This window comes from Ruditapes philippinarum, unplaced genomic scaffold (assembly GCF_026571515.1).
Source record: "Ruditapes philippinarum isolate M1 unplaced genomic scaffold, ASM2657151v2 ctg4838_1_1_1_1, whole genome shotgun sequence".
NCBI classification, from domain to species: Eukaryota; Metazoa; Mollusca; class Bivalvia; order Venerida; family Veneridae; genus Ruditapes; species Ruditapes philippinarum.
Genome location: NW_026852706.1, coordinates 36,643 through 50,557, shown reverse-complemented (window position 1 = coordinate 50,557; position 13,915 = coordinate 36,643). Strand labels below are relative to the sequence as shown.

The following is a 13,915-nucleotide window of genomic DNA, read 5'->3' as shown; positions in this document are numbered from 1 at the left end:
ATGTTCAAGTGTTTTGGCCTAAACTGACAATGACAAAAATGACGTTAACGTCGCTTTAAGACATAAACTTTCAAAAAGCAACAACAATTTATCAATCTAATACGTACTTTACTTAATATATGAAAGTGTGATTTAAATGCAACACATAGTAATGAATATATTCACATGGTTTTAAACAACGTATTTTGAAAAGGTCTTATTTAAATTAAAGCGTTAAATGATGTTAATTCGTTAAGATTTAATAAAACTGATATGTTAACTTTCTTTGTATGTTAGACGTAAAAATAAAATAGAAACAATTAAAATTACATCAATTATAATTCAAGCTCGTGGTATATATTTGATTCGTTTGTCACAACACGTATTAAAAAGCTAATGTCATACATGCATATATTTACAGCAGCATTGTTGACGTCTTATTATTTTAATGACAAATCACTAAAAATGAGTCACCTTAATCTTAAAATATAAAAAATAATCATTATTGTTCGCCAATCTGCGTCAAGCAGTATAAATTTTTGAGTATGAATTCTGTTTTGCATCTTGATTTCAGCTTAACAGTTCAACAAGCACAAGTCAAGTAACGATTTTCTCGCAAATGCATATTTTACATATTTTTAGTTTCGATTGTTTACCATGTGTATTTATTAATAGTAATTATAAAGTACTTCATTTGAGTAAAAAGGATCTGTAAAAAAGTACACAAATGAAGAATATATTCCTGTTTTAAAAAAAAAGTTAACGTACCTCGTATTATTATCCAGGTGGAGAAAGGGATGAATTATTCAAAAAAGACATAATTTATTTATTTTGTAACCAACATTCTACCAACTTTGCTTACTAAATAAGAAATAGTTTTGGCTTTTAATTGCATATGTTGACAGGATGGCAGGGAACTGAATATTGATTAAAGAATGCAATTATTTAATTTGTGCAATATTTAACTCATCAAACAAAAAAAGTAAATGACCGAAACACAAATTCAAATGGTCTAAATCTAAGTAGAAGGATTTTCTTATCTAAAGTGATAATACAATCCGGGTAACATCGTGCATTTAAACCTTACATATATTTATTTCGTTTTAGCAGAGGGAATGTTCTAACGATATTATTAATAATAGTCTTATAATCCCTCTCTCTCTCTCTCTCTCTCTCTCTCTCTCTCTCTCTCTCTCTCCAGGTTATGAATTAAACAGATAAATTGCAAATGCATATTTGTCAATAACAAATCATGTTCTACAGTTAACAGGGAAGAAAAAATTAGAACAATCTTAACAATAGGCTATTATATTTTACTGAAAGGAATAAAGATACTGATACAGAATGATCAATAAAGCGCTTCAAAATATATATCGTCTAAACTATCATTCTTGAAACTTCATAATCATGACTATTATACTGCTTATTTTGTAAGTTAAAACAAAGTGGATAAAGAGGTCGGAAGCATCAATCAAAACAAAATTAAATAAAATTTCAGACTCGGTTGCATTTAGTCTGTACATATAAAATATCTAAATATTGATTCGACTTGGTGATGATTCATTGTAGCAATTCTTTTTTTATTTCTCTGTTCCTTAAGTTCAGCATTTAATGTTCTCCCATCAAAGCTGTAAGCCTCGAGATTAACAAACAAAGTTTCATATGACTGTATTTAGAAATTAGTTTTGGAAGCTCTGTAATTTCTGTATATACCATACATAATTATTTGATAGTATTTGAATTATTCGTGGCAAAGAACCACGAAAGAATTATAGATGGGTGGTGTGTGAGATACGGAGACCCGGATTTTTTTTTTAATTTAAAGCTGATAATTGAACCAAAAATAATAATAAAGTCACATACATGGTCATAATCAAACATTTTCTTCCAAGAATTTTTTTTTAAATATCAACATAAAACTTTTCTTTTGTATCAATCAATATTTTAAATACATATTGAAAAGATGCCCATTGATGGCTGAGCGAATTTAAGCAATTTAGAATACCTACAATTTATACAACGCTTTCCTATTTGCTCCTTTATTAGTATATATCTGGGTTCCAATGATGTCAGAGTTATATTTAAATCTATGAGATACATTTAATATAATCGCTGTTGACATACTAGTTTCAATGATTTTATGTGTTCAATAAAAATAATAATGTTTAGCCAAAAAAATCATTATTTCATGAAAATAAGCAGCTGTGTTGCTTTCAGTTTTATAAAGCAATATAATTGATTTCTCTGGATAGTAATAAAATGATTGCATAAAAAAATGATAGCTTAAAATGATTACAGAATGCACAGACATAGAATTACGAAATAATTAAGTTTTATTTGAAACCTTTGAGGCATACGTTAAAGGGTAAAAAAGCTATTTCTTATGAAATATGGTTTATAGAAATTTAAAACAGTAAAATTATGTTGTAGGTTGAGTAACATATTATCTTCCTGTTATATCTAACACACATGAATATTGCACGTAAACATAATACAATGTTGCGGAACAAAATAATTGTTTTGCTATTTAAATAGGGTTTTATCCAGCAATTTTATTTGGCAAATGATTTCGTGCATCCGTCATTTGCCTTTTAAGATAATTTACAACGATTTTAATTCAAAACAAACATTTTAGAAAAAAATTCTCATATTTTAAATAAAAATGATATTTTTTGCAGCAGATATATAGCTTTATAAACTTTAAATTATCACCAAACCTACCAAAATAACATCTTATTTTGTTTATGAACAATATTCAAGTATTTTGAATTACATAGATATTAAATACTACAAATAATTCAAAAATGACCAAAAGGTTATAAATGTCATATCTTGTGTTTGATAATGTGTATGAAGTGTTCATTACATATAGCTTTATGTATCTAAAATGTGTCCCACATTTTACGGGTTAAATGGTGCACACCAATTTGCACCGTTCATCATCTTTCCGGTTTTAATGAAGTCTATTAGATATTTAAGTTCTTTGAAACTCGGAAGAGCAAACAAATGCTGATATGCTGGAGATGAAACGTATTGTGTGAGTTCATTGATCCCTTCGATTGTGAAGCTTCCTATCATAAGACCGTATACATCCGCCTCTAATGTAAGTTTTTTAACCGCAGCCAGAGTTAACGATTGACTGTTAGATCTTCCGTCAGTTAGAATAAGTACCTCGCGTTTAGCACGTGCTGAATCCCTTACACCTGAAAAGTTCATTTACTTAAAAACTGATATAATGCAAAAAACAAACAAAAAAGCATGCATTTTAGTCGGTAGAAATGTAAAAAGGTAGAAATAAACTATTTCTAATGTCATTGCAACATTGTTTATATGAGGATTGAAGACATAACCAATGTTAGAAAATGGTTACTCTCATTTAACAAGCAAATATCTGAATTCGAAATAATAACTTTCAAGTCAGTATGTATATATGATATGCAAAACATTTATTAAAGGTTTTAAAAATACGTCATAAACGTACGATTCAATGTCAGCAAACCAGATCACATTAGGTTAGCAAATGAGGATCAATATATTTCCATATGTTTCATCTCTATTAAAATATAAACTACAATATTGACTTCTGTGTTTCAAGAACTGCTATATTTGTTTTATTTCTTTACCACTTGCACTAATTCTTTATCTAACTTGATAAAAAAAAACTATCCCCAGACATCAATTTCTCGTGAAAGTACAGTATTAATTGTGGTATATTAAATGTGAAGTTGAGCCAGACCTCAGATTGGAATGATTTTTTTATTGATTCGTGCAATATCAAACGACAATGCACATCGACATCAGTTTCAAAACATGACTAAATATGGCATATCTATCGTTTCATTTCAATAATCCAAACATTTGAAGATTGTCTTATACAGTACCTTTACTCGGCTGGAGAAGGCCCCTTGCTTGATCAAACGCTTTGTTGGTGTTTGTACCCCTTCCTACATATCTGACACTGTTAATGGCATTCTGAATGCTGGCTGTGGTATTATATGTATTGAAATCAAAGTTTTCAACCACATACGTTGAGTATGTCAACATAGCGGCTTGGTTATATTGATAGGGTGACCCGGCAATCTTATTAAACGGGGCATTAGGACATAACAGAGCAATAAGTTTGGCGGTTTGCTCTTTTGCAACTTCAAAATCCACCCTGCCAATACTTCCTGAACTGTCCATAATGATCACTAAATCCCTTGGTAAGTTTGGAGTTTGGGTTGATCGTTTTCCCTTTGTTACATGTTGCCCATTAGGTCGCACAAAGAAGTCTTGGAAATTTTTTCCCGTTTCATTAACACCTAGATATCTACCTGGATATAAAAAGAAAATATACGAAATATGTCGTCCACCTTTCTTGTTTTACTTTCGTATCATAAACCTCACTGTCAGATGTACGCTTTGCCTTTAGTATATAGTATAAGAGTCTATTGGTAAGTTGTTAAATCTAAATTTTCTTTAAAGATGTGCACTTTAAATATTGTAGTATGTTTTTGTTGCATTTTATAAAATGGATATACGTCACATCAAGATAATATTTTTTTATTTATTGCATCATAATGTATATGACTTTTGAAATCATATAAAAGTGTTCAACAAAGTTTATTCATGAGCACTATAAATCGGCAGTTAATAAATCGGCAGTTAATTGTCTTCAAAAAAGTGGTATACTTGAAATAAACTATGCTATTTATTAACATGATTTGGTCATTAAACTCAAATAGAAAGAGACAACTTAAACCATAAAGAACGCCTAAAACGGCTAAACTTAAAATTTTGCAGGCTGGATTGAGTCTGTTCATTGACGGTTTTGGAATGTGCAAGCTACCGCCCATGCCCCAATCACTGGTTTGATTTTAACTCTAAATATTTTGTCAAAATATAATTCCTGTTTCCTTTTATATAACATTTATTAATGAAGATAGATATTATGAACCTCTACATAAAGTTTAATAACTGCTTAGGACCGTAAAAGGACCATATGGTCTTTTATACTTATTTCTCTGAGCCTGCAACTTTCACATAGTATGCTACATTGGTCTTGATAGATATCTCTTTTGTAATTTGTACAGCAAAGCTGTCAATTGATGTGAGACGGTCATTTCAATTTCTTCGTAAATTTAAACAATTTCTCAATTTATACTCTTTTTAAATGATTCAAACACTGACTTAGTCGCTGCATGAGGATACAATTCGTGTGCATACTAAAACTAAAGCATCTATAAATGGTGCAATAGATTTGTACTTGCTGAGATTAAAACTATTTGCTTAAAAAAGAATGGCATCTTCTCGTGATTATTATTGGCCTATATACGTATCACACTTACCAGTGTATCGGATTTCCTCAAGGGTTGGGCATTGTTTCCCTGATCCAATAGGTTGTGTTATGACGGTTCTCACTCGTGATTGTTGTCCAAACCCAAAGTTTGCGCTCCATGTTGACCAAGGTGTAACTGTACAATCCGCTGAATCTACTACACTCAAATAAACAATTATAGTCACTTGCGTTTCTTCATCTCTACTAAATGAAAAATCTTTGCCGAAATGTAGACAAAATTTAGAAAAAATATTAATTATTATGCTTTATTTGATTACCAAATCTAAAAGGTAACATATCTTCAAGACAAGATCAACCCATGCGATGTTAAAACCCGTCTGTTAGGGAAATAACTACGAATAACCAAATTTAGACACACACAAAAAAAAAACAACATAAAATAGACGACACTAACGATAGCAACGACGACGCAGCAATAATAATAGCTCGGCATTTTTTTTCTTCGAGAGAGAGAGAATTTTTTTTATAAAAAACATATTAATTCTTGAATATACTGAACCATGGATATGTGTAGTTTAAACAATTGCTGAATATACACAGTATGTGTGAATTTCTTCAAAAAATATTGTTCGTATTTCGACACAGATATGTTATGAATAATTGAAACAAAATAAAAAGATTTAAAAACTGAAACAAACTAATTAACGAATATAAAAATATGTTTCGCTGCAGGTAAAACTATACTGAATAACATGCATATTTCTCTTATTAATTTACTTGATCTTAAAACTTGTTAAACATGTATAAAAATGTTTGTAAAAAAGTAAAATATTCTCTTCTTTTCTGATTTTATCAATATCTTAAACATTAATTAAAGAACAAAAAGAAAAAAACAAACTAACCGTCCTCGGTAGAGATTTCCTCGGTATATTTTACAAAACAATAGTCTTAAAATTTACGGTAAGTTGTCAAAGTCAGATGAAGTGTTCTTGTGAATATTACTTAAATACTTCCATATAATATAAATAAAGATTTTAACGTTAATAAAGTCCAAACCTGTATTTATCTGTCAAATAGGTAGGTTTTTTTTATTTAAGTTCTCTTTTAGCCTTTATCAAAATATAGACAGGAAAAGCTGATAATCTACATTCATGAGAATTATCGTAAATAGCAAAATTTATGTTTAGAAACTATGCCACACATTTGACACAAGTAAATTGTTGAATATAGAAAAATTGAAAGAATCGGTACCTCTGGTTTCTGAAAGGGACGGACATTCCTTTCCGCCATTTTGGGGGTAACGCATTACTCGCCTTATTCTCGTCTGCTGTCCGACACTGTTAGCTGAACTCCAGGTAGACCATAGCGTCACACTACAATCTACCTTCGAAGATGTTCCCCAAAATGACGAAGCTTCAGCAATCGATAGACACAAGGAAAGAAACAGCACATTTTCAAAACAGATTGAAATCATTTTTACTTGATTTTCACAATGTTTCACAAAATTCAACTAACGGAGCTTATGAAGGTTGCTTTATATAGTACACAATTTACATGCCCTGACCAGTAATAGTGACGGAATAAAGGAAGTACTTGAAATCGTTCGTAATCACTGTGTAAACAAAAACATGAGCGAGGCATGAATTGCAAAATTGCATAAATCTTCAACGATTGCATGTACATGATTTTGGTCCGAAATGTATCACCCAAAACAAGTATACATGATCAACTTTATAGTGGTGTCATGTTCTTACTGTGTCTTTATGCAGTCTCGTACGCGTGTTCGACATAAAAATATCATGAAAGTTGAAGACTCGGTTGGATTAAGTCTGTTAATTGGGTACAAAAGAAAAGTGCATCATTCCTCTTGTTTTCTTACGCCGGCTTTAGCGGTATTCAATCTTAAACACTAAATTAGCTTGAATTAATTAAACAATTAAATACATGAAAAAATAATTGCCTAAATTGTCATTTATATGACTCTTACATGTTTCTATGACTATGGCATTAAAATGGTTGAAGGTTTTTCACGTCATCTGACCCAAATTTCATGAATATTCTTCAAATGGTTAGTAACAGAGACTAAACAGCGAATTAGCCAGGTCCAAATATATTTAAGAGGTAAGTTTTATATATTGCAATCGTCCTAAAATGGATGTAAGATTGAATAGGGTTAGTAAATGGGGATAGGTGCTCTTGTTGCTTGGTCAATACTGTGGAACACTGTTAAAAAACAGAATAAATAAAATTTTAATATATTAAACGAAAGGAGAAGTGTCAATAATTCAACGAAAACTCACTGCCCCTCGATAAAGCTAAATAGAACTAAATAATATCTTAGTTACTTGAAGTTTAGCAGACGAAGATTTGATTTTAAATGTTTCCTATATTCTATGAAAACAAACGAGAATAAAGATCAAAAAGGCAAAGGTAACGTTCACAAGACGCAAGTGTCAACCGGGAACGAGTCAAAATTTGATTCTAAGGTCGTGACTTTTAAGTTCCGTCAATTATGCTATTATACACTATATATGTATATTTGTTCTAGACTTTGCACTTATAAAGTAGAAGATTTTTAGCATGATACTTTATGTTTCTACGTAGAATAAAGTGTATTGAGGATGATGATTTGAAGAAAAATACTTTGTCGATTACCAGACGATAATGCTACACTTTGAAATATGTAAGCCAATATATACCATGTTAATCATTACTCGAACTTTGAAACGTTTCACTTTTTCTTAAAATATGAAATATAACATTATAAGCTAGATTTTTAAAAAAAAAGTATTTTGGCTCATTTGGATGCATTTTAAAGGTTTGCAAATGTATAGAAGACAATGTAAAGTCAAGTGACTCCTGGGGCGAGTTGAGGTTTTAACCAAGTTTGGTAGAGGTTTACTTTATAATGTTATATATCAAATAACTATGCTTAGTCATTGAGCGTGTTGTGAAAATGATATTTTCCTGATATCAGACTTTGTTAATCAAGCAACTAATTTTGATAACAGGGTAATGTTAAAAGAAAAAAAATGATACAGATGAACATGGAGATGAAAAAAGTAAAAGTGTAAGCTTATAATCTACGCTTTCGGAGAGGACAAAGCTTGAAGTTTTAAATATGTTACCCAGATATGGCAATGGACCATAATCAGTTGAACATATGTGGTAGAGCTCAATGCAAAGAATATGCCAAGGATGTTTTATAAAATTTTGCCGAGTGGTACAGAGGAGATGTCATTTGAAACAATGGTGAACAGACTGCTGACAAATAACGATTCTAGAAGTGTCCTCAGCTGAGGTACAAATCTTTTATCTGTGACAGAGTTAAAAAAGCGGAATGAACTAGTGATTTGTCACGAACTTGTTACGCTCATATCTAATTTGATTGGATTCTTTAACAGCCAATCGTTTCATTTTGAGACTACTTCCCCTTTCTCAAAAATATTTGAAGGTGTTTAAATACACTTTGAAAATCGAAATTTATTAAACATGTACTCGTATAACCACTTGAATGTAAACAATGATATTGTGTTTTTCAAGTGAGTTTTTTTTTAATTTTCTTAAATAACAATCTACTTGATTCTATTGAAGGTATTGAAATAAATTATCTCAGTTTTTTTTATTTATAAACAGACAATATCGGGTCGAAACGTTTTATCTTAAAGATAAAAGTTTTAATAAAATTAAAGTTTTCAATTCATTTTTACATTTGATAATGAAACCATGACGTAGATAGTCGGGCAATTTCCACGAAGGCTACGTTAGTGCAATTGAGTTGTATTTACATAAATGTATACACGTAATATTCTAAACATATGATATGTAAAAATCTATAATTTCGAATAGAAAAAATAAGTCATTTCTTTATTAGATACAAATATCACTATCAACACAATATGAACATGAAAAAATGATAAAGTACAAAGATGATTCAAGGTTAATATTTGTTATACAAGACAAAGGCTATTATTTAAAGATATATTCTATGCTCATCCTTAAGAAGAATATTTTAATCACAGAAATTTATTAAACTATGTGAAATTCCAACTGAATATGTCTAATTTGAATAAAGATACGTACCCAAGGTCATGTAAAGTAGTACTTTACCTAAAAGTCTGCCATTTTTAATGGCAATATATATTCATATTGCGACAACATATAGTGTATATAATTTTAAACATGTGTGAGGTCAATTCATGTATATTTTACATTGACAAAGAGACTGTGTAGCAATATTCAATATTTTCTTACATCAAATTTGAGCAAACTCGTAGTATACCTTAAAATATTCTTAAATGTTTTTATTATATATTGTTAAAGTCTAGTTTTGTGAGTTGAAGCGATAAATTACTACCGAACGTACATATGTATATACATGGTTAATCGTTATCGTTTAGAAACGCAGAATTATTCAAGTAACGCATAAATTGTGCTAAATGTCACGCCAAATTGCGCAAATTTATGACGGTAACGCCCACTGTACGTAAACGGAACAATATATTTTGTACCCAACCAAATTATGAGATACGACTTAAATAAACGGCTAAACTCATTTATTTACTGTTATTCCGTACAAGAATGCTATATATATTTATAGCTATTTTTTCGATTCGCATGAAGCAACGTTTAAAACTGTAGTTATAGCAACATAACTTATATATCCATTGAACTTGAAAAACAAGAAATGGAAACGGTTGTCAATTTTGACATTTTGGATAAATCATAGGAAAATGCAGAACAAGTTCGAATTTGGGCTTGGTTTGATGATTTTTGAGAGAGTTATTCCTCTTGAACTTTACAAAAAAAGATATTTTTTTTTGGATTTTTTAGTTTCCCAACAGTTGTACTTACTCATCTCAGATTTGTCATAAAGATACATCTTAGGAATAAGCAGGTCAAGTTTGAATTTGTTCATGGTTCAATTATCTTGGACAAAGTAATCTTTCTTGATCTTTGAAAAAAAAATGAAATTTCAGTTTCCGCACTCTTATTTTTGTGAAAATGTATGTATAGGTTTGGACTCGCATGTGCAGGTATTTAACCATGAAAAAACAAATCAAGTTCGAATTTTATTTTGATCCGATGTTTTTGACAGAATTATCATTTTTGAACTTAAGAAAAAGAAGAAATTTCAGTTTCTTCTCTAACTCTTGTAGGTTTGTATGTCCGAGCGTGACATTGCATCTGCTGATATTTTACCAGAAAATACAAAAAATAATAAACAAGATCAACAAGGAAGGCAGCGTTCAATGAACGCAACCCCCATACGATCCTCAAGTCAAGTTCTAATTGGTCATGGTTAGATGTTTTTGACAGTTATCCACTTTGATCTTGGAAAATAATTGAAAATTCCCAATTTCTTATCATGATCTCGGTTAGAAAATATGCAATATACAATTTGCAGAAGGTTGTTAACACTGTAACGTGTCAGGGCTTTCAACTTAGTATAAAATGGTTTGCGTTTAAACATTGAATAGTTTAAGAATGAAAAAAATGGGTGAATAATCAGTTGTAGTTTATTGTTTGAAATCTGTAGGGGTAATTTCCTTTGGCTTTTGTATTAGTTAGTCATGCGTGTAATTGTTTCCTGCCGTTTTCTGAGCTGTAATGTGTTTTTTAAGAAGGCAACTATGCATTCCAGATGTTTATAAAGAAGAAATTTAACACGGATTACATACTAACGTAGGACATCCAGGAAAAGAAAGAACCAGAAGATTCATCCAAGAAAGATTTTACTGGACTGGAATGTCAGCATATATTGATAGTTTTGTTTCAAAATCTGACAGATGCCTGAGTAGAAAGAGTCAAACCAACACAACAGCTCCACTTGTTAATGTTCATACAACCTATCCACTGGAATAAGTTTGCTTTCACTATATATATCATACAATGGAATCATCAAAAGGTGGATATGGAAACATACTTGTTATGTTAAAGTTGCATTAGCTATTCCAACTATGATTCAGACTACCAAAGCAACTGCTGGAACTTTCTACAATCACTTCATCATTCATTACGGAATTCCAACGAGGCTACATTCTGATCAAGGGTCTAACTTTGAATCTCAACTTATCAAAGAACTTTGTGAAAGCACCAACATTAAGAAATCTTATACTTCAATTAACCACCCACAAGGTAATTCGGGACCTGCGCGGCGGTTCAATAGAACGCTTTTGGATATACTAGAGACTCTCGAAATCTCACAGAAAAGCGATTGGAAGAGGTACGTCAACTCACTAGTATTCGCATACACCTGTATTCCACATGAGACAACCAAAATATTACCATATGAGCTTCCCGTTGATATAACTTTTGAACAAGCTAAATACAACTATCAAGAAAACAACTTAGGAATATATAGAAGATTTAAAAGAAAAACTAAATAGAAGTTAGGAGATTGTACAGAAACACATGGACTTGGTAAAAGCGAAACAGAAGAAATTCTATGACAGGAAAGTAAGAGGTGCAAAGATAGAGATAAGGGATTTTGTTTAAGTAAAGATTTTTGCTCATAAAGAAAGAAAACACAAGTTAGCTGACAAGTTCGAAGAAGACATTTATTAAGTCAGTGATCAACCAAGAAAAATCAATTCAGTGTATTTAGTCAAATCAAACAACGGTAAAGAACGCACACTACACAGAAATCATCTATTCCGGTTGAATAGCAAGAAGAAGCAAATGAAAACATAGAAGAAGTGAATGATACACAAAAGAAAGAATATGCAGAGGAGAAAGATAGAAATGAAGGGTATGAATCCGGAAAGAAAAGATGTGACGTCACAGACTCAAAAAATTCAGATAATGAAATTGACGATATATTTGTTTCACAAACAAAAATAGATGGGGAAGCCTTTCAGTCAAGATGTTATCATCCCGAAAGTGAGAAAGAACCTGAAGTAGCAACAGAAGTTTTTTAGTTGATACAAATGTTGAAAAAGCAGGTGTAAAAAAAGACACAGTACAAGAAATAGAGGAACTTGCAGTAATATCAGACTCAATAGAATCTAAGCAGCAGAATCAGCGGTTGAAGATGAGAAGATAGAAGAAGAAACATATGTTCAAACTGATCATTTAGAAGACCTTTACTTAATAGAAGGTCAAAAGGAATCAGATGTAACAGTCGTGTACCAGAGACACAAGATGACACCACCATTCAAGAAAGTTTAGCTGACAGTAATACAGATACTACAATCACAGAAGATACAAGTAGGGAAGATTGGACATTGCAAAAGAAAGATGGAGATAAAGTAAAGAAACAGGAGACAGAAGGAATTGGAGTGAAGGAAAGAAAGCGACAACTACCACAACAACCATCTAGAAAATGAGAGAGAACAAAGAGAATGCCTGACAGATACAAAAATTATCACATGTATAGCATTATCAATAGTAGACCATATGATCACAGATTACAGGCATTGGAATCCATGACTAACTCAGGTGTGTTGAAGAATACAGAAATGGATACTGCAAGAAAAATTGTTGATGCTATAATGAAATAAATGCTATATTGAAATGATATTGAATTGGAAATTGTATTCTACTCTAACAATAAATACAAATTTGATGTAATTAAATGTGTTTTGATATGTTTTTAATGTTGATTTATTGCGAGGACGCATCTGTTCAAAAGATGGGGCGAGAAGATAGAAGTTGCGCATATGTTGTTGTTTATTTTTTTATTTTTTTTCGCATAAAAAATATGGTTATTGGTCATAATTCGCGACATGGCACGTATGTTTTTGCAATAAGTATAATTATTTATAGTTATAAGCGACATTTTGATGCTTTGAAATCGTTTTTATTCATACCGTTACATGCTAGCACGTTGTTCGCGATATTTGCGAGAGAAATTTATGTCGTTTTGAGACACTATGCAAACATATTGATTTTATATGCCTTAAATTAAAACAATTTTTTTTTTGTACATGTATTTAAATGTATATTGTTTAAAAGGACAGCATTGTATTTTTCATGCTGTAACAACGATATAATGTAGTTATTTTGTGGAAAGACAAACATTTCGTTCTTAATTGTGGGATAACCTTTAAAACTGAATATATTAAAAGGGGAATGTTTGCTTCCATGAAGTGTTGCTAAATATATTTCAAATGACAGACTATTTGACATGACTATTTGACATGACAATGACGGAACGTTATTTTTTCAAAGCAAGGGAGTGTGTTACCAAAGAGAAAATAATCAGTTGAAGTTTATTGATTGAAATCTGTAGGGGTGATTTCCCTTGGCTGTTGTATTAGTTAGTCATGCGTGTAATTGTTCCTGCCGTTTTCTGAGTTGTCATGAGTTTTTTGTAGAAGGCAGACATGTTTTTCAGTTGTCTATAACAATAAAGTTGATTATTAATTCTTAAAAAGGATTGTGGATTTTGGATTGAGGCTAGTGAAGTTCTATATTGGTTGCTTACTTTGTTTAAGTGAGTTACAAATGAGCTGTGTGTCTGAAATTTGTTAAAATAAGATATTCATGTATATTGTACATGACTTGTTTACAATGCATCTGATAATGGCAGCATATTTAAAGTTAATATCTATTTGCAGTAATAAATATAAATCACTGTCATTCTCTATTGTGAACAAGTTTAATAACAGTATGTTGCAGTAATACCACAAGACTGAGAGTATTTTTGAATGAGTG

General features: G+C 30.9%; 1 protein-coding gene across 2 annotated transcripts in view; it reads right to left on the bottom strand.

The window, feature by feature from the left end:
* Positions 1-1,029: 1,029 nt before the first annotated feature.
* LOC132722054 (uncharacterized) overlaps positions 1,030-13,915 on the bottom strand; it is a 32,597-nt gene continuing 19,711 nt past the window's right edge. The window contains exons 1-4 of one of the 2 annotated variants that reach the window (XM_060706461.1): positions 6,509-6,777; positions 5,307-5,453; positions 3,861-4,292; positions 1,030-3,182 (exon numbers count right to left, since the gene is read on the bottom strand). In XM_060706461.1, the coding sequence (XP_060562444.1) occupies positions 2,881-3,182; positions 3,861-4,292; positions 5,307-5,453; positions 6,509-6,731 (1,104 nt within the window). In that variant the 5' untranslated portion in view covers positions 6,732-6,777 and the 3' untranslated portion in view covers positions 1,030-2,880. Of the gene's footprint in view, positions 3,183-3,860; positions 4,293-5,306; positions 5,454-6,508; positions 6,778-13,915 lie in introns of those variants that run through there. The other variant, XM_060706487.1, reaches the window with a different exon arrangement.